The 21,328-nt window shown below is 41.7% G+C and overlaps 1 protein-coding gene across 9 annotated transcripts in view; it reads left to right on the top strand.

Annotated features, from left to right (window-relative positions):
* Window positions 1-21,048, top strand: part of KIF13A (kinesin family member 13A) — a 217,604-nt gene extending 196,556 nt beyond the window's left edge. For 3 of the 9 annotated variants that reach the window (XM_027128451.1, XM_027128454.1, XM_027128457.1), the window contains 11 exons: window positions 377-432; window positions 1,800-1,924; window positions 2,427-2,603; window positions 3,315-3,407; window positions 3,557-3,709; window positions 4,680-4,757; window positions 6,532-6,579; window positions 7,637-7,742; window positions 9,458-9,609; window positions 10,126-10,230; window positions 16,535-19,506. In XM_027128451.1, coding sequence (XP_026984252.1) covers window positions 377-432; window positions 1,800-1,924; window positions 2,427-2,603; window positions 3,315-3,407; window positions 3,557-3,709; window positions 4,680-4,757; window positions 6,532-6,579; window positions 7,637-7,742; window positions 9,458-9,609; window positions 10,126-10,230; window positions 16,535-17,419 — 1,978 coding nt within the window. In that variant the 3' untranslated portion in view covers window positions 17,420-19,506. Of the gene's footprint in view, window positions 1-376; window positions 433-1,799; window positions 1,925-2,426; window positions 2,604-3,314; window positions 3,408-3,556; window positions 3,710-4,679; window positions 4,849-6,531; window positions 6,580-7,636; window positions 7,743-9,457; window positions 9,610-10,125; window positions 10,231-16,534; window positions 19,507-19,530 lie in introns of those variants that run through there. The other 6 variants (XM_027128452.1, XM_027128455.1, XM_027128456.1 and 3 more) reach the window with 6 other exon arrangements.
* Window positions 21,049-21,328: the final 280 nt, after the last annotated feature.

Below are 21,328 nucleotides of genomic sequence, written 5' to 3'. Positions count from 1 at the left end.
TGGATTGATCAGTCAGTCCTAATGCCCAGAAGAAACAGCATGGGATCCTGGGCTCTGGAGGCAAATCGATCCTGTCCCCTGTTCCTCCTCTAACCCTTCTTCCCATCACTAGAATTATTCTCAGAAAGGCTTCAAATAATCTGTGTTTCAATTAATTACATGTAATTCATATGACTATAATTCTTTATATAAGTCACATAATTCCCATGATTTGTGTTAAGAAGGCTGACAAGATCTGTGAAAATATCTCATTTGTAGAACCTGTATCTGACTCCACAGTGGTTCTCTTCTGCTTTCATGCCTCTGTCGTGTTTGGTTATTTAACAAGATGTAAAACACATATTTTGTTATGATTAAATATTGTTATTAAATTTAGGATCCCACCACCTGGAATGGAAACCCACATACCTGTTCTCTTCCTTGATTTGAACGGTAAGTTTGAACCTGACATTCCAAGGCTTATCACATTGCATTAGGTTTGTAATCTAATCAGACCTGCAGTATTTTGATCATTAAATCACTTGCCTAATCACGCACATGCCATATTTAGGTGACATTTTTACTCCAACCAAATATATAAAGCCATGACATGTCGAATCACTAGAAGACAGATGTGGAAATTTATTCTTAAAAAGACAGCACTTGAGAGATTGAGAATTGCATACAAAGGCATGAGAGCAGTTATTGCTCTGAAACAGTAATGGACATGGAAATTACTTGAGAAGGTAATCACCCTTAGAGATCTGAATCTTTATGCATTGCAGGTGCCCAGGAATCTGCATTTCTGACTGGTGCCCTTTGCTCCCCACCCCACCCCCATTTGTTTTGTTTCTAGAACACGATCATCTGTAACCCTGCATGAAGGGTTGTCCTTTACTGTAGAAATTAGATTGAACCTGGGCGAATACAGAACAAGGGTTTTCAATGTGTTTTAGCAGTAAAATCCATTTTCAGTATGAACTTGTGAATGGAACCCCATGTGTGGAATACGGAAGCAGAGTTGCTGAGTTTGGGGATGGGCAGGCTCTGGCAGGCCTTTCTGCAAGGCCCCTGGGATCCTCAAAGCACAGCCTGAAAACCTGTCTTCTGGAGGGAAGACCAGTAATGGATGAATGGAAGACACAGGAGGTTGGCTTTGGCTCTTCATATGAACAGTTTTTTTAAAAGCCTAGAAATAGACCGTTGCCTCATGAAGTGGTGAGTTCCCCATTATTGGAGGTTCTCCATTATACAAGCAAAGACTGGATGACTATATACAGAGATTTGTGAAGGGTGAATCCTACACTGGGTAGGACATTGGAAAAAGATGGGCTTCACATTTCTCCCAAGTGCTCAGAACTTTGTTTCTAAATTGATAATTTAACCATCCAAATCTCTACACTTGATCTGAGCCAAAAGGCCGAGAAGCGATAACCACTCACATCTCTAATTTAGTGTAAGTTATGTAAGTAGGACCACAAACTTAACACTACGTTAAAGGAGGAATTGACAGAAAGCAGCAAAATTCTAAGGTGTGTTTATGTAGTGAAAATATTTGCTCCCAGGACTACATATAGAATATATTCAGTCCATTTATAGGAGAGTCACAAAGGCACCTTTTTGGCTCCTGGAGTTGTTTCTGTAAAGGATAGAAGCTGTTGTAGTTAGTGGAGTTGCTGTTTCAACTGCAGGAATGAAAAACTCAATAAAATTGCATTACATGTAAACTTCATCTGTAAAAAGCATATTTAAAAATTTTGGATGCTTGCTTAAAAAATCTGTTTCCCCCACTTTTGCTTCTGTGCCCCGGACTTGGTCAGCGGATGACCTCAGTGCCAATGAGCAGCTTGTGGGCCCCCATGCATCGGGCGTGAACTCCATCCTCCCCAAGGAGCATGGCAGCCAGTTTTTCTACCTGCCCATCATAAAGCACAGTGATGAGGAGGTAACTGACCTTTAAGAATCTCTTAAAGGGCTTCAGATTAATGCACATGCCTGTGGGCCTCTCTGCCCATTAAACTGCTGTGGTCTGGACTTTGGGAAAGAGGACTGGGAACTTTAAAAAATAGAATGTGTGTGTTGTCAAAAAGGCAAGGAGGGACTTACCTGGTGGTCCAGTGGGTAAGACTCCGTGCTTCCAATGCAGGGGGCCTGGGTTCGATACCTGGTTGGGGAACTAGATCCCGCATGCATGCCGCAACTAAGAAGCCCGTGTGCCACAGCTAAAGATCCCGCGTGCTGCAACTAAAGATCCCGCATGCTGTAACTAAGACCCCTCCTCGCAGCCAAAATAAATAATAAATAAATAAATGTTTTTTTTAAAAAGGCGAGGAAACACGTCTATGATTCAATGTAGAGTGGCATTTATTTTCTTTCTAGTGCACGACATAAAACTGCTCCACCTGAGTTGTCTTGTTTCCATGTCCCCATCCTTCCCCCATCCCTAGGTTTCAGCCACAGCCTCCTGGGACTCCTCGGTGCATGACTCCGTTCACTTGAATAGGGTCACCCCACAAAATGAACGGATTTACCTGATAGTGAAGACCACAGTCCAGCTCAGCCACCCGGCTGCTATGGAGCTGGTGTTACGGAAACGGATTGCAGCCAATATTTACAACAAACAGGTAGTAACGGGGCCCGATTGTGCCGTTTCATACATGAGCACAGAGTTTTTTCCTTCTCTCTATCCCAAAGTAGTGTTTTGGGGTGTTAATACAGTGGCTGTGCAAATCGCTACCAGGTTATAATCTGATTCTCATTTATCCAAGATAACAGGGTATGAGGATAGCAGGGGTAAATGTCATCCACCAAAGGACTTTTCCACCTTGACCGATTTGCGGCCCATAATCTTAGGAGGCAGTGGAGTTATGACATTTTATTGTTTGAAAAAGGTTAAGCGCCTGGTCCAAGAGGGTTAGTGACAAAACCAGGACAAAGGTAGGCTCCAAATAAATCTCTATCCTAGTGCTTCCCCCGATCTCATCTCAGAGGTGCTGTCAGCAAAACTTACCCTCTGAGTTGACTTCTGACTGTGCCAGGATAGATTCATTAAACCCTGACAAGATCAAGTAGAAAGACGGCAAGTGGGAAAAAGGAGCAACCACAGAAAAACCCTGGATCGGCTGCAAATCCTGCAGTCTGATCCCTAAATAACAGCTGGACGTTATTGTCCTTCAGGATTGGAGACAAGGATTTTTCCATTCAGTTTTTTTCTGTTTTACTAAGTGTTGTGTGTATATCAAAAACAGAGTAATTGATGATGCTTTTACAATTTGTAAAATACTAAATAACTTCTGTTTTCCACATCGCTTAATTCAGCTTTCCTTTTCTACCAGAGTTTCACCCAGAGTTTAAAGAGGAGAATATCACTGAAGAATATATTTTATTCCTGTGGTGTAACCTATGAAATAGTATCCAACATACCAAAGGTAAAGTATGTATTACTTTTAAAAAATAGCAAAATGTGAGTATTGGAGAATGCGTTAAATCTCAAAACTTTTAAATCATTTTCTCACCACCGTTTTGAGAAAAACGTTGTTCAGGTAAAAGTATTCTAATTGCCTTCTTGTCTCGTTAGGCAACAGAGGAGATTGAGGACCGGGAGACTCTGGCTCTCCTGGCAGCGAGGAGTGAGAACGAAGGCACAGCAGACGGGGAGACGTACATCGAGAAGTATACGCGAGGCGTGCTGCAGGTGGAGAACATCCTGAGCCTGGAACGGCTCCGGCAGGCAAGTAACTGCAGCATCTGGACCAGAGGGTGAGATCACCAGCCTTCACCCCAAATGGACAAAGATGAATGTATTTCCCAAACACCTTCTCTCTCAATCTATCAGAGAAGAAAAACTGGTAGAGAGTAGCCCTCTCGTTAGACAAAATAGTTACTTTGACAAAATAGTAACACAAATTCAAATGACTACCTTTTATTGAATACCGCCTAAGTAATATTGATACCTTATTTCATTTAATCTTCAAGATAACCCTGCAAGGTAAATACTGTCATAATTCCCATTTGTAAATGAGAAAACTGAGGCTGACAGAAGTTAGCCAACCTGCCCAAGGTGACCCAGCTAAGAAGGGGTACAAAGTTGGATGTAAACCCAGAAAGCTTGACTCCAAAGCCCACGTGCTTAACCACATATTCTCTCCCTAATTTTTGGACCCAGATTAACTTCTGTGGCAAAAGCAGGATATTCAGGTGAAAATTATCCACTAGGTAGTGGAACTGCACAGGAGATGTCATTCAATCGAGGCAGTAGCTGAAGTTATGGAAAGTGTGCTTTGAACAACAAGAGGACTAAGATTGGCGTTTGTCAGAAGAATCTTCCTTTAGTCCCACCTAAACTGCTGCACGAGTGAAACACAAGCAGCATAAAAGTTGATTGTAATTTCCCAAGTGAGATATATAGTTAGTGGTATTTCATCCATGTTTTCTCTGCCCACCTATATAAAAGTCCACAACATAAATGTCTTTAGTTCTGAAGTTTTCCTGGTTTTAGTTATGAGGAATGCTTTTGATAAATTAAGCAAAAAAAAAAAAAAAAAAGGATACAATACGATTACAGTTTTGTAAATATGGGGGGAGAGGGAGTGCAGGATTGAAATGATCTTTATTTCTATACTTTCTAAATCCTCCGCAATAAACATATATTACTTTTGTCATCAGAGGAAGAAAAATAAATGTCCTTTTCAAATTTGCAGGCAGTCACGGTCAAAGAAGCGCTTTCCACCAAAGCTCGGCACCTGCGGCGAAGCCTCAGCACACCAAATGTTCATAATGTGAGCTCACCCGCGAGGGGCTGCCGCCCGCGTGACGCATCTCAGGGTTTGGGGTGCAGCAAGTCAGGGGACCTCCGGTCGGGGTTTACAGGTGGGGATAGAACATTCGGCACCAGTGTGGGCATCCCAAGGTGCCAGGCCCGCTCCTCTTTTCTAGCGAAGCTTCCAGAGAGCCCTTACGGGTCACGTGCCTGGGCTCTTAGTGGAATCTTGCAAATTTCTCTCCATAAAGTTATGTCCTTGAAAGACGTTTTTTGAGATGTAAATAGAATGTAGTTGGTTTAGGGATGGTCGAGTCAGGTAGAAATCCTGCTGGCAGAGCTGCTGAGTGCTGCTTTTGAGTCTGTCTACATACCCGGTTCTAGCTGCCCCAGTGGATCTTACTGTGCTGCCCATCAGGGTGATAGGGCACCAGACTCCTCCGTAGAGACCCTTCCATAGCGCCTGGTCTTTATTTTGATTACCTTCCTCAACCATTCCATAGAGGAAATCCAACTGACAGAAGCTACGTCCAGTGGAGGGGAGCGTTGTCATGGGAAGAAAGGACAGAGCAGTACGCGGACCACTGCAAAGTAGCCTCTTCCCGGGAGCAGCAGAGAGAAAGTCAGATCCTCTCAAGGAAAACTGTTACTTGCCTTCCCGTTCTCAAGAATTGTCGGATAATGATTAAACACACAGTAAACGTTTATGAAAGCTGTCTTAACAGTAGTCCGAAAAGCAAATCCCTACAATCACTTTCATGCAGATTACTTCTGACCACAGTTCAGTTCTTAAAATTGATAATAGGAGACTCATATAGTTGTAAATTGAAAAAAGTCTTCTAATTAATTTAGGCATCAAAGAAGAGATCATAATGGAAATTAGGATGTATTTAGAACTGAATGATCATAAAAAATGGTACGTATATCAACAGTTGAGGGATGCAGTTAAAGTGGTACTTAGAGGGAAATCCTTGGCCCTAAGTTTCCTGTTATTCCATTTATACTGCAGAATACTAGATGGTAGAGAAAATGAAAGAGCTAGAGCTATTGTTAGGAAATTTATAGATCTTATATTATAAATGTTATTAAAATATTAATTAAAAATTATGAGGAAAACATATATCTTTAAAAGTAAGGAAAGACCACCTATGAAGTATTCTACCTCCCCCAAAAAATTGAACCTAAGTGTGGTCAAGACTGTAGATCTAATTACTAATATTTACAGGGGACAGAGGAAAATGTTAAGTGATACCACAGGGATTCATTTAACAAAATCCAGACTGTGGGAAACGTTACAGGAAAAGAATGATCTAGAGAAAAGGGAAAGCTCATAAATTAAAAATGACTTACAAGATATATCATCCAGTTGCAGTATATTAACTATCTTGATCCTGATTCAAAATTAACTGTGATAATGTTTATAGACATTTGACCACTAATGGGATATCTGATGCTATTTAGGAATCACTTAATTTTTTTAAGATGTGATAATGGTATTATGGTTTTAAAAGGGAGTAGGAATTTCTTATCTTTTAGAGATTCATAAAGAAATATTTATGGATAAAAATATTTTAAGTTAGAAAAAGAAAATCAGAATATTTTTAAAGAGGGTAATGATAAATATTAGAGCAGAATTATAATAAATTCAAATAAATAAGGATATAATAAATATTAGAAGAAAGAAAGAGGGAAGGAGAAGGTCATAACAGCCTTCAACTGTATGTGTGATATTTTATTTAGTTAGTTACGTTAAATATATAAACCACATTGATAAAACCATTCATCCCTTACAGGTCTCTTCTAGTCGACCAGACCTTTCTGGCTTTGACGATGATGATAAGGTGTGTACCCGTGGGCATGGCCAGGTTATTAGTAGAATCTGAGTCTGGAAAGTTAGGATATATTGGTGTTTTTAAAATCTCTGGACTTCCCACCTTAACCTGATGCAGATCATTGTCTCTACATGTCCATTTCCAAGTTCAAATACTTGATGTGAAATTGCTGTGCACTCTGAGTGTTACATTGTTACTTAGCATGACACCGTCCATATCAGGATCATCTGACACATAATTGAATAAATATCTGTGTGTTTATGGGTCTAACTCTAAATGACTTAAGAAGGTATTACATCCACCACAGCAAAATCAAAATTATTTCAAATGCGGAAAATTAGGACCTTGAAATTAAGGACATTTTACAGTGATATTCAAATATTTCTTTAACATATATTGTATGTAAATTACTATTCTAGGGACAGTAGATGATTCAAAAAGTATAAACACAGATTATGTCTTCAAGAAGTTTAAAATCTTGTCCTTGGAGATAGACATCTCCTGAGAAGTTGGAGTAGGATTAACTAAGTTTATATGATATAAAGGAGGAGGTTTCTCCCTTTACTATACCAATATCTTATGCCAGCTTGGAACTTTCAAATCTCAAGTATATGTAGAGTAATCGTACCACCAGGTTTGCCTGGGGAAGTTCAAGCTTATGCCTACTACCCAGGAAAAATATCAGTGGAACTGTTTTACTCTCAAAAGTGTTGTTGTTTGGTCTTTATTTATTCACTCCAGGTATACCTTGGGTATGATAGCACTTGTCATATTGTTCAGTACTTTTCTACATGTTAGATCTATTTAATAATAAAAATGAATGAAGAGCACATACTGCCATTAAAAAATAGAAAACAACCCTCAAATCAGGCTTCATTTCTCTCTCTCTCTCTCTCTCTTTTTGGCGCACTGCCTGGCACATGGGATCTTAGTTCCCTGACCAGGCATCAAACCTGTATCCCCTGCATTGGGAGTGCAGAGTCTTAACCACTGGACCACCAGGGAAGTCCCCATTTCTCATTTTAGAGGGACTTAATTACGGTTAACCCATGTTTCTACCTTGTAGGGTTGGCCAGAGAACCAGTTAGACATGTCTGACTACAGCCCCAGTTACCAGGATGTATCGTGTTATGGAACTTTGCCCAGGGATTCACCTCGAAGGAGTAAAGAAGGTAGTAGTGAGATTTTTTCCATGTTATTTCTTTATAATTTCTTAGGAAAGGCATGGGGGGAAATTTTTTTATAGATGACATATAATATGGTAGGAAACTGAAATTCTAGTTTGCTAGATGATCCAAAACTGTCTTCTTGAATAGAACATATCCTGTTCACTTTTTTGTTTTGCTTTGTATACATTATATCATCCAATTAATAATAGGCTTTTTGTGCAACACTTGTAATTTTCAAATCACATTTCATGTATCATTTCCTGATTTTGAAGTCAGTTTTGAGACACACATATCTTATTACGTTATGGTTAGATTTCATTCTTTACCAAAAGAATATCCACCTCCGTCATGTTTTTGTGCTGGAATCAAAGTATGTTTTAGGAGAATATGTCTCTGGTCCCTAAGGAAATTTCAAAACTGATAGCAGAAATGAATTTGATGACAACATTATTACCTAAATATAATATATAATCTCCCAATGCCCTGAAGGGAACAGCATTCTTAGGATATGTAAATCGGCTCTGTTACCTTACTTATCCCTTATATTTTACCTACTGTGTGCCATTGTACCAGTGAATTGAGGAGAAAATATAGAAGGAGAAAGAGAAGCCCAAAAAGGTAAGAAACGAGTAAAAGCAAGAAAGAAGAATCGTCCTTCTTAGTCATATGGAGCAGGGTGGCTTGAGGGAAAAGTGACTTGCAAGAAGACTTACACAGTGCTCACTCATTGGGTATGTATTGAGCCTGTCCTTGCTATATGCAGAGACAGATGCCGAGATCTTAAAATCCAACTGTGGACACGTACATAGAAAATAATAAGTTAGGAAATGATAAAATGCCAAAATGCATGTATAGATTACAAGGGCTCTGAGAATTCAGAGAGAGAATCAGCATGGGGGCTTCCCTGGTGGCGCAGTGGTTGGGAATCCGCCTGCCAGTGCAGAGGACACGGGTTCGAGCCCTGGTCCGGGAAGATCCCACATGCCGCAGAGCAGCTAAGCCCATGCGCCACAACTACTGAGCCTGTGCTCTAGAGCCCGTGAGCCACAATTGATGAGCCTGCGTGCCACAACTACTGAAGCCCGTGCGCCTAGAGCCCGTGCTCTGCAACAAGAGAAGCCCCCGCTTGCCGCAACTAGAGAAAGCCCACATGCAGCAACAAAGACCCAACGCAGCCATAAATAAATAAACAAACAAATAAATAAAAAGTTTTTAAGAAAAGAAAATCAGCGTGAGTTGAAATTGGTCGGTTAAAGTGATTCTTAAGCTGGATCTTGAAAAGAAGGTAGAAAATTTGGTTTCGATTTCTTTGCTGCCGTCCAGCCCTTTGATGACTCTTTGTAACTTTGTAGATACATCTGCATTTTTGCCTACCTCCGTTTTATGCTCAGCCAAGTACAGTCATCTCTGAGCATCCACGGGGGACTGGTTCCAGGAGCCCCCGTGTATACCAAAACACCCCGAGACCATGGAGTGCCGACTGTAGATTTATTGAGAAAAAAGAAAAGCAGAGAGAGCATTTCATTCAGAAAGCATAGCATGAACAGCATCTAAGTGGACCCACGCAGTTCAAACCTGAGATGTTCAAGGGTCAACTGTACTCACATACTAATCTCTTTGTTACGCCAGATATTCCTCTGGCTTGGTCACTGCCTCGCTTCTTGTGTGTTGGTTAAAGTGCCCTGTGCCCGTCAACCCATGCCTTTTGTCTTCCCCAGGTTGTACGTCAGAGAATCCTCATGCCTTAACAGTCAGCCCTTTTAAAGCATTCTCACCTCAGCCGCCAAAGTTTTTCAAGCCCTTAATGCCTGTAAAAGAAGAGCATAAGAAAAGGATGGCGCTTGAAGCAAGGCCTCTTCTAAGCCAGGAGGTAAATGCTTGACTTGTCTGTACCATGTACAATAGAATGGACGTGTTATGCCTGTGGAGAAGGAACGCTGTGCATTAACAAAGTCAGATGCCACGTGTTGACATGTGTGGGTTATCACTCCATGGTTCCTGTTCTGGAGTAAACATCTCTTTCTCAAGCACACAGGGTCATGGTAGAGTGTTTTGTTTGTTGTTACTGCTGTTGTTTTCTTTGTGTTTATGGCTTTTTTCAGAGTATTTATTTCAAGTGAGAAAGAGATGTCTCCTAGGTGTTTTGAAAATATGAAAGGCATTTTTTTTTGATTTGATAAATTTGGTTATGCTATTTGCCATAGAATTTGTGTAGTCTTGTCAGATTTCATCAGTAGTTTGACTCAAGCCTGCACAGTTGTTGGCTGCACTACTCACGTGTAATACAAGTGTTTGCATTGCTTTTCTAACGTGCACGTACTTAACGTGTATGTCGGCCGTCGTTGTCTTCTGTGTGTGATGCATCTATGTGTCTTAACCTTTGCAGAGCATGTCTCCACCTCAGGCACATAACCCTGGCTGCATTGTGCCCTCGGGAAGCAATGGCAGCAGCATGCCTGTAGAACACAATAGCAAACGTGGGAAGAAGATTGTAAGTCCTGGAACCATTTCTGTCCTATTGCCTGGTGGTGGGTTTAAGGCCCTTTCACAGACAGTCATCCAAATACTTAAGAAGAAATTAAGATCTGTATTGAGTCTTGGCTTTTTTTTTTAAAACACGTGATCATCGGTAATGAAATTTTGCATGGATGTGGCCGTGACCTGTGATTTTTCTAAGTGTTCCTTCTATTTATTTACTTATTATTATTTTGCTTAGTGTAAAGGAAAAAGCCACTTTTAATGATTCTTATCTTTAAAAAGCATAACACAGAGATCACTTTAACTAATAATGAATCTTTCTAATGAGCCTGTGCATATTGCCCAGATTCTGAAGTTAATCTACATAGAGGAATTGCACTTACTTGGAGTAAGTATTCTTTCGTTTAGCTGTGGGTGTTTGAGAGCTTTTTTTGTGTTGCCTGATGCTATTGTCAAGATTACCCTGTAGTTTGTAGCCTCTCCACCATCCATCACTGCCCATCCTCATCATCTGTACCTCTCAGGTAGCCTCTTTTAATTTGCTGGCAAACTAGATTCCAGCTCCCTCGGTGTCAGTCCTGCTTTCAGGAGGGCTTACCTGTATTTTACCACTGGTAGGTTGAAACTCTACCTGAAAATCCTCATTCCCTAGCACTGGGTTTTCACATTTCAAATTGGAGAGTTTTTAAAACACTATGTACCAGGCACTTGGGATCATAAGCGATACCTCAGTTCAAAAATGCAAGTGTGTATTCCCATGCCTGGAAAGAATTCTCTGATGCTGTGTCTCAGCTTTCCCTCTCCTGTGGTTTCCTATGCTTTCCCTCTCCTGTGGTTTCCTACGCTTTCCCTCTCCTGTGGTTTCCTACGCTTTCCCTCTCCTGTGGTTTCCTACGCTTTGGGTGCAGCTTGGAGCTGGAGTGGGCTGCTTGGTGTTCACACCCGCATGCAGTCTGCTCTGTGGGCAGAGTGTGGGCCCTTTCCTTTCCCAGCTGCACCATGTCAGACTCATTCCAAAGGGTCATCAGCATGAGGTCTTTTAACCTCTAGGTTCTAGAACATGCTGCAAATGCACGCTCTGTGAAGCTGACTAGAACTTGACCCGGACATGTAGCTGGCCAGGCTCCTGCATGCTTGGAGCACTAGGGGATCTTAAGAAATGACCTTCACTCTTCCTGTCCATGGAGGAAAGAAGGAAAGGCATCATCTCCCCCACACTGTCTCTGTGTCCTCCCTGTCCTTCTCTCCCAAAGTCCCCCTCGCCCCCCAGTCCCTGCTGGAGAAGAGCCTACACGCCAACAGCTGCCCCTCACCCCCCCCCCAATCTTAGTGAGCTCTTCAGTCACATACGTGACCTCCCCCTGCTTAATTAATAAAGGCTTCAGCATGGGCTAAAAAGGCCAGGTGGCTAATCTATTACCCCTTCCATTCTCTGGCTGGTTGGTTCTGTCTGTTTATTGACATGGTACCCATCACCATGCTGCACGGGCACTAAATTTTAACCTATTTTAACAGTACATTTTGGTAGAGCACACCGTCAAGGGACTGCTGGATGGCCCTTCTGGGGCTGCCCAGCAGCTAGTCTCACTGTTCACAATTTGCATTATAGTTATTTTCTTTACTTTCCTTTTATTATTTTAAAATAAAACCCATCTCAGGACTTTTAGCTAGCAGAGGGTAGAATGGAACCAGATTCTCTTGGAAAAACCCAGGAAGTTTTGAGCAGCAGTTAGATTCTGTGTGATCAGACACAACATGAAACCCACTAAGCAGGGTTTGATGGAACCATTTTTCCTGCTGCGATCTTACTTGAGAGACCTGCCTCTACTCTCCTTAGAAATCTAGCACACTGCACACTCTTCATCTCTGAAACTATTGAACTGTCTGATTTATTGCAGATAGCAGCTTTTCCAGGATGTTTTGGTAGATTATAAGAATATTACTTGCTTGATCTGAGGTTCTAGTCTCTCTTTTGGAAGATTTCATTTTATTTCTCTTCTTACAAATGGGTATAAACTGCTTTATTCCTGTGTTCCCTATTCACTTTCTTTCCTTTTCCACTCTTGGAAAATTAGAGGGCGAATCAGTGGTGCAGTCTGATCAAAGGAGTTTGCAATCATTTTTGAGAAGTGATATTGGGACATTGTTCCTTTTATTTTGCAGCCCATCTAGTTACCAAAGAAACCTGTCGTTTCACATAAAATACAGTAAATATAGCTGTGCTTAACTTTTTTTTTTTTTTTTTGTCTTAAAACTACACACATTTATTCTCATGTAGCTCTGGGGCAGATGTCTGAAAAGAGTCTTTTTTTTTTCCTTTGTTGTCTCATCAGTTTGGGAAGGTAGATAAATATACTTTGTGTCTTCTGTGAATAAGATAAAAGCAACAGTATGCCTTTGGAGCCTCTCTTTTTAAGTCATGATGCAGACAGAAGAGCAGAAAGAAAGTCAGTTCTCCCTCTCTTGGGTCTTGCATAGACAGCATACGGTTTTTGTCTCTCGTTTTACAGAAGAGGAAACACGAGACTTGTTGAGTGATTTGCCCAAGGTCTCACACTTAACGAGAGCATCAGAACAAAAACCCCATCCCTTGGCAGAATTGGGCTGACTCCAGAGGCTCCCAAAGATAGTGCAGTTTCATTACCTGCTGCTGCTGTTTCTAAAAAGGGTCTGCCCTCCCCTTAGTACCATGGACAGAAGTACTGGAGACCCTTGGCTGATGGAGTCTTTTTGAAAACAGACCATCTCTCTGAGGGACAACTGATTAGAGTGGGAGTGAAAATGACTTTAATCAGGTGAAAGTCACTCAGAAGGTCACTGTTTTTTTTGGGTTTTTTTAATTTTTAAAAAATTTATTTATTTTATTTTTGGCTGCGTTGGGTCTGCATTGCTGTGCATGGGCTTTCTCTAGTTGTGGTGAGCAGGGGCTACTCTTCGTTGCGGAGTGCGGGCTTCTCATCGCGGTGGCTTTTCTTGTTGCAGAGCACGGGCTCTAGGCGCGGGGGCTTCAGTAGTTGTGGCGTGCGGGCTCAGTAGTTGTGGCTCGCGGGCTCAGTAGTTGTGGCTTGCGGGCTCTAGAGCGCAGGCTCAGCAGTTGTGGCTCACGGGCTTAGTTGCTCTGCAGCATGTGGGATCTTCCCGGACCAGGGCTTGAACCCGTGTCCCCTGCATTGGCAGGAGGACTCTTAACCACTGCGCCACCAGGGAAGTCCAGAAGGTCACTGTTTTAATGTGGGTTTTGATTCCTTCTTAAAATCAAGGTGTTTTGTCTATAGGTAAATATCAGCTGCATAAACTAAATCTCAAAAATCAAATCATGAATATTGTAGCTGTAGAGAAGCTTGAGAACTTGACTCCATGTCCCACTTTTAGGAAGAGTTTTCATTCTTTTTGTCCTTAAGACACAGTAGGAAGGTTCTTAGTTTAGTCTCCTTTAAAGTAAAATGATAAATAATGTTTCTGGTATAAAATGTTTATCTAATATATAAAATAGATAAACAGCAAGGTCCTACTGTATAGCACAGGGAACTATATTCAATACCTTGGGATAACCTGTAATGGAAAAGAATCTGAAAAAGAGTATATACTGTATAACTGAATCACTTTGCTGTACAACAGAAACTAACAGAACGTTGTAAATCAACTACACTTCAATTAAAAAATAAATAAAATGGGGCTTCCCTGGTAGTGCAGTGGTTGAGAATCCACCTGCCAGTGCAGGGGACACGGGTTCAAGTCCTGGTCCAGGAAGATCCCACATGCCGTGGAGCAACTAAGCCCGTGCGCCACAACTACTGAGCCTGTGCTCTAGAGCCTGCGAGCCACAACTACTGAAGCCCTAGAGCCCGTGCTCTGCAACAAGAGAAGCCACTGCAGTGAGAAGACCACGCACCGCAACAAAGAGTAGCCCCCGCTCGCCATGTGCAGCAATGAAGACCCAACACAGCCAAAAATAAATAAATAAATAAATTTATTTTTAGAAAAAAAAATTTTTTTAAATAATAATAAATAAAAGGTACAGAACCAAGCGATACTGTCTCCCCCCATCCCCCCCCCAAAAAAATCTAACCAAATTCCCTTAAAATGCAATTTAAGCCAAGTAAGTCCTCTTTTCTCCTTGGAAGGCATAACTTCATAAACTTTCCGTCTCCATTTACATGTTGGAACATGATTCATCTCTACTCAGTTTTCTTTCTTCTGGAACTAGTTGTCCCCACTCCTTTAGCCTTTCTCTTTAGGTCACTGCCCTAACCTTAACCCCACCCCAAGTGCATAACTAGGTACTGATCCCTATTTGTTTTTGTAGACTCTTCAGTTTTACTAAGGTCATTCTGACCCTTTAGTGTATACCTATTTCTACACATTAAACTCATGCTTGAACATTTCACTCAGCAAAGTTGTATTTTAGGATGACAGACCTGTCCTCAGTGTTAGGAAGAAGTAACTTCAGGCATAAAAAGAGGCCCCAAATTATAAATTCTCATCTTCAAATTTGGTTTTCCTTGCAACAGCTAACTTCTTAGTAATTAATTGCATCAGAGACTCTTGGGCTTGGGGATTATGTTTCTTTGCCAGCTTAAATTAGAAGGAAATATAAGAGAAACAAACACCTGAAATCCAATTTTGAGTCTAAACAAGTCAGGTAGAGAATCTAGAAAATATAGTGCAGGTTACTGATTCCGACAGTTCTGTCCAGTTTTTGCTCCTTTACTAAACGTTTCCTCTCAACATTAGGGAGAGATCTCTCTACCCCACCCCCTTTTTAACAGTGCTATTTAATTAGAATACAGCTAAAGATAAGACAGAGAGGTTAGTGTTGCCAAAAATTTTGTTTTGCTGATTTCTGGAATTTTATCACTGATATTTGATAGTCACCTTTAATTAATAGACAAGGAATTAAGACTACTGGTGCTTTTAACTAATTTATATTCAAGCTATTTTAAAATCTAAAAAGAGTATTAAGCTATTTTTTAGGTATTTAGCATCTTATGAGATAGAAAAGAAAATATTGCTGTAAAATTCAGCAGATGAAATTTATGTTCATTCGTAAACTCCCATCTGCTCTATCCGTGGAGCGTGCTTTTCCTCACCCTCCCCAATCCTTCTCTCTTCCTCACCTCTTCTCTCTCTTTTTCTCTCTCTCGAAATGAGTAACGTTAATGTTTTGGTTCCAGGTCTTTACAGTTACTCTGTTGTTATACTGATGGAAATTTCATCCACCCAGCAGTGTCCAGGGTTATCCTTCCAGCAAGGACCATAGTCGTAACGCCCTAAGGGTAGAGACCATGCCTGTCTGCTCAGCATTGGTATTCTCAGTTCTTAGGACAATGACTGGCATGTAGAGGATGCTTGATGAATATTGTTGAATGAAAGTCAGGTTTTAAAAGAGAAAAGGAATAGTTGCAATGTCATCAGATGTATATGAGGTTAATTAGAAATGACTAGATAGTAATATCATCTATTTTTATTTGAAAATAAAATGCCCATGTGTTTTATATTGTTTTCCACCAAATTTAAAAGAATCATGCACTCAGGGAGAGAGATTGGAAGATGATAACAGCCACTCTTGCGTATTTACCAATCTTTATAAACAGAATCCTAAAGCTATTTGACAAAAGAGATTTTCATTTAACTCTCACTATCTTCCTCACTTTCTAGTCAGATCCTCTTCCATGCTTCTCAAAAATGCTAGAAAATAGTAATTGTCAGATTAATTCAGTATTTTACAGACTTACAATATTTAGTGTAATACTGAGAATGGATGTTGAAATCGCGTTCTTTTCCCTTTTGCCATTGGGGAACCTTTATTTACGGCCCTTCCTCCCCATAAAATAGCTCAGAAACGTTTTGCAAATCATCGTGTTTATCTGCACTTTGCTCCCCAAGGTGAGGATTGTAAGAACATATGAAACAGCAGCTCTTCTCTGCCTCTGGCTGTCCCTCTACTCATTTAATTAGAAAAGAGAACATCTCCAACTGAAAACTAATCATGAGGAACTAATTAAAAGTCTACTGCACTTCCTTCCATCCTTTCCTTTAAACCAGGGGAGGAAAGGTTTCTAATTATTAGTGAGTGAGCACAGAAGAAATAAATCTTTTCATCTCGGATGGTAATGGGTTCATGCTCACAGATCTCTGAGGTTAATGTACCTTTGTCCAGGACAGTTGACAAGATTTAACCAAACTCAGAAAACAAAAACAAAAAACACTAGAAACATGTGAAGGTGAATGCCTTTAACAGTATAGTGTTTACAGCCTGTCTCAACAATGCAGTTGCTGTAAGAAGCTCGTGGCTGACTTTTGCTTCATTTCTGTAGGACTCTGAAGAGGAGGAAAACGATCTAGAAGCTCTTAACCGGAAGCTGATAAGTTCACAGCCTTACGTACCTGTGGAGTTTGCCGACTTCAGCGTTTACAATGCCAGCTTGGAGAACAGAGAGTGGTTTTCTTCTAAAGTCGATTTGACGAACTCAAAGGTCCTGGAGAAAGAAGTGTCCTGCAGCCCCACCACCAGCAGCATCACCAGTGGCTACTTTTCCCACAGTGCCTCCAATGCCACCCTGTCTGACATGGTGGTCCCTTCTAGTGACAGCTCAGATCAGCTGGCCCTTCAGACAAAGGATGCAGACTCCAGTGAGCATCCCGGAGCATCACTTGTGCATGACTTCAGACCATCCTCAAACAAAGAGTTGACAGAACTAGAAAGAGGCTTGGTAAAGGATAAGATAACTATGGTGCCACTCAAGGAAAACAGTGCCTTAGCCAAAGGGAGCCCATCATCCCAAAGCATCCCTGAGAAAAACTCCAAAACCTGCTGTAGGACCAGCTCATGTTCAGAACAAGATGCCTGCTCCAGCAAAAATGGCCAGCCGGCCAGGGAATTCTGCCCCAGGGAGGTGACCATAGAACACACCACAAACATCCTCGAGGACCATTCTTTCACAGAGTTTATGGGTGTGTCAGATGGGAGAGATTTTGATGGTTTGACAGATCCTTCTGCTGGAGAACTTCCGAGTAGGAGGAACCTACCAAATACAATGGACAGTGAGAGTGTCTCAGATGGGCCACAGGACCCTGGCCAGCTGTGTTCCTCAGCAAAGAGTGACCAGGTGATAAATTCCAGGGGCAGTCTTTCGGGTCCTGTGCTATCAATGAGCGCACCTAATTGTGCCCCAACTGCCAGAGGCCCTTCATCACAGTGACTTAGTAGGAGAGATTCATTCAGATGTTTCTGACAGGGACAATGGGCCCACTTGGGAACCAAGTTCACATGCTGCCCAGCTGGCTGGCTATGGCGGAGCAAGTCTGCTGTCATAGTTTCCGAGTGGGGTTATGACATATGTAGGACCAGCATATGGGTTCATGTTGAATTAAGTGTTCACCTCGTTAAGGATCAGTCAATCTCGTGTTCACTCCCCGAGATGTTTAATTACGGGCTCTCCCAAGGTATCCTGGTAGCATCTACCATATTTCATCACATCTGTGATTTCTTTGATTATTAGATACGCTATTATTTTATGTATCATTAAAGCAAATACTTCCAATTAAACTATATCATATCAGCAGTTTCAGAGACGTTAAAAAGCACAGGGTGGTGGTGAGGGAGAGATGCATCGCAGATTTGAGAAAATACATCCATTTGGTGCCCATAGGATAAAAAATGCTTTGGGGAAGCATAGGTGAATTCCCTGAGCAATTTAAGTGTGGGCTTTGGAAGTTACCCAGTTGGTTTATTACAGTGTTTAATTTTCGTATTGGAACAAAGTGGGTTTTTGCTAATATTCCTAAGGAAAATAGTGAATTATATAATTAAGAGTACCACCATCTCTTCCCATTCAGTGTCACTGTTTTGATCCCACACCCCAGCCATAGCTGTGTAAGGAGTATGGGAGCGCCAGTCTTAGCAAAACAAAGAGCTGACAGAATTAGAAAGCAGCTCAGTGAAGGAGCAGATAATCAGCCTGCCGTCTGTCTCTCTGGGTTTTTTTTTGTTTTGTTTTGTTTTTAACATCTCTATTGGAGTATAATTGCTTTACAATGGTGTGTTAGTTTCTGCTTTATAACAAAGTGAATCAGTTATACATATACATATGTTCCCATATCTCTTCCCTCTTGCGTCTCCCTCCCTGTTTTGCTGAGGAAGTTATCATCCCAGTTTGCTGGCTTCTTCCCCCAAGTCTTCCATACTAGCCCTTAAAATTTCAGTGTGTGGTCATTTATACAGCATATTCACAAATAAACTGCAAAAAACAAATAGTGGGGTCTCTTACAACTCAGAAAAGACTTCTTCCCCCAACATAAGAATAAAATAAAGTTACTCATTACTGTTCTTGCAAGCTAAACAGTCATTTGTTTAAAAGTCTTCAGCTTCCTTTACACTGATTTTAAGCAGAATCTGCTTTGCTGGCCTACATGAGCTTTTTAGTCCTTCTTCCAAGAAGTGCAGGAAGAATGTGGTCCAGGGGTTAATTCTTCATCCTGGAACAGTGCTTCTCAAACCTAAATGTGCAATAGACCCACTGGGGGGTGTTGGGAGAAGATGCCTCTTAAAAATACGAATTCCCAGGAGTCGCTGCCCTGCACACCTAAGGTTTTGCTTCAGTCCCCGTTGGAGCGGGGCGAGGGGTGGTGTGGGGATAAGGTTTTCACAAACCCCTCTGCTGAAGGGATACAGGGTAGGGTGTCTGAGGGCTGCCCTGTTAGAAGCACGGCCTGGCCCGCAAAAGGGGGAAGAGGGGCAGCAAACTCCCCCTCACCCCCGCCTTGTTTCGTTGCCTGGATTATTTAGAACCCAGTAACAGGAACACTACCTGATTTTTGCTTTCGAAAGTTTCCAGAATAGAATAGTGTGTCCCTGCCAAAGGTCTTGGTTTAAAAGTGGAGTTTACAAAAAACGTTTGTTGTATCAGGGTAATGTGGGACTATGGTGGGTTTTTTCTTTTTTTAAAAATTGCTTTCGTATTTTTGTTATCTTGGTTTTAATTTGTTTTGACAGTGTTAAAAGTCTGAGCACTTTTTAAGCACTCAGGTTTGACTTTTGTTCTCACCCTGGTATGACTTAGAGTGTAGACCCAGCAATAACATTTTTTTTTTTTTTACTTTAACTTTAGGTCTTGCTGTCTGTCATTACTTTTCTTAGAATCTTCAGCCTTGGAGCTGGGTTCGTCCCTTGTGCAGAGTACATTCTAGAACTGGATCCCGTAGTCAGCCAGATCCTGCAGGTCCCTCTAGGAAGAGCCCCTCGTGGGGGATGGTCTCCGTGGGTGGGGAGGGCGGGGACAGGAGCCTGCACTCACCAGCCTCTGTGTTCCAGGGGAGCACGACCGCTCCGTGAGAGGCAGCAAGCCAGAGCACCAGCCCATCTTTAAAACGTGCTGCGGCCCAGCCGGACCTCACACCAGCGCAGAGAAGCCGTGGCTTCGGGAGCCACCTCCTTTCCCCTCCCGAGCCGGCAGAAGCCGCGCTTTGTCACTCGGCTGCATCGGCAGCCTCTGCTTTCTTCCAGAGAACCGAAAATCCCGGCTTAATGAAGTGGCAGTATTTTTGTGTGCACTCACTACACACCCACACTGTGTAGAAACCTCCACAGATTCAAACAAACTTTATTCTTGTACAATTTTAATCCGTTCTTACTGTAGAATCTGGAGTCAACGCTCTAATTTTTTTTATAAATAGTATATGTTATGTATATGAAATGGTATCTATAGTATGTCTGGAGACAGACAAGTCCGCACACTAAAAGGGGGAGAAAAGTGGTTTGTAGAAAATCGGAAGGTACTGGACTTCGTTCCAAAGCAGCTTGGGCGATCTCTCAGAACAGGAGCAGATGAAAAAGATTGTGTTGCCTAAGAATGAGGTTGTAAATCCCTCTTTGCAGCAAAGGTTACAGAATGCCGTTCTTTATAACCAAAGAACTTACATAAGACTGAATGTTTTTGCTGTCCACTCTTGTCTTATGTGTACATACGTGTTTGACTGCAAGTTCGGTGCCATACGCCCCTTGGCTCCCAGGCCACGTGCTGCCGTTCTCTGTCCTGTTTCGTAAGCACACTGAAAAATCTCACAGCTCCGTTCTTTGGTCTTCCACCTGGCCCGCCGCCTGCTGACTTGCCGTGGAATTGGAACCGTTGACAGTGACTGGGGCTCTGACCCCAGCGTTTCTGGTCCCTTGGTCCAGGCCATCCAGGCAGGTGGGATGCAGAGAGCAGTATTACTGTAAAACAACACAGGGACAAACCAAGAGCTGGGTTGCGGGGAGGGGGTGTTGATTTTCGTCTCTTTGTGGTTTTGTTGTGGTGTGGTTTTGCCATTGTTGTTTTACTTCAATTTTGAAAAATGCTGAAGAGATGAAATGAGCTGTAAAGTTCACAGGTGCCCACTTCACCGTGTTCGCAGGAGATGATTGAATACAGATGACCCTGCTGTCCGTGTCTTCATTTGTAAAATTCTGTTACCGATGGAGACGCTGAAGGATTATGTGTGTGGAAGTTTTTACAAAAGTACTTTCTGTACCTATTGTGTAGATGCCTGTACAGTTGGTCCGGATGTACAGCAATAAATGTGTCGTGGGAGCGAGAGAGTGTGTACAGCCTGCTGTACCTTTTCCCTTTAAGTTCTTAGCATCAGTAAATGAGTAAGATATTGGAGATTTTAATGCAAAGCTGCTGTTTGTGATTTTTGTGTATAGTGAGCTGACTGTAGTATTTTACTATTGTCTGTTTAAAAAAAAGAAAAACTGTAATTTATGTCCCTTTCAACTTTATTGTATTTAATTGGTACAGATTGTGTGTGTGTGTTTTAGAATACAGACTGTCTAATTCCGATTTTAAAACATCTGTTGTGTGTCTTTAATTACTCTGCCACTAGTTTCAGATCAATTTTCCATATTTGTTCATATGCGTGTCCCTGTAGCTTAAACAATAATAGTAACAGCAAACATTCACTGAGGGTTTATTGTGTACTAGGCACTGTTCCCAACTTTTGATATAGATTTCGCTTAATCCTCACAGCAGCGGATGCCATAGGTTCTGTTGTTATTAAGTGTTGGACGAAAGGAAAACGAAGGTGGAGTGGTTGGTGACAGGCAGCAGGCGGCAGAGCCAGGATTCAGC

Source organism: Aethalodelphis obliquidens, unplaced genomic scaffold, assembly GCF_003676395.1.
Source record: "Aethalodelphis obliquidens isolate GAN/ISIS:26980383/991018 unplaced genomic scaffold, ASM367639v1 scaffold34, whole genome shotgun sequence".
Classification (NCBI taxonomy): domain Eukaryota; kingdom Metazoa; phylum Chordata; class Mammalia; order Artiodactyla; family Delphinidae; genus Aethalodelphis; species Aethalodelphis obliquidens.
This window is presented reverse-complemented; position numbering and strand designations above follow the sequence as displayed.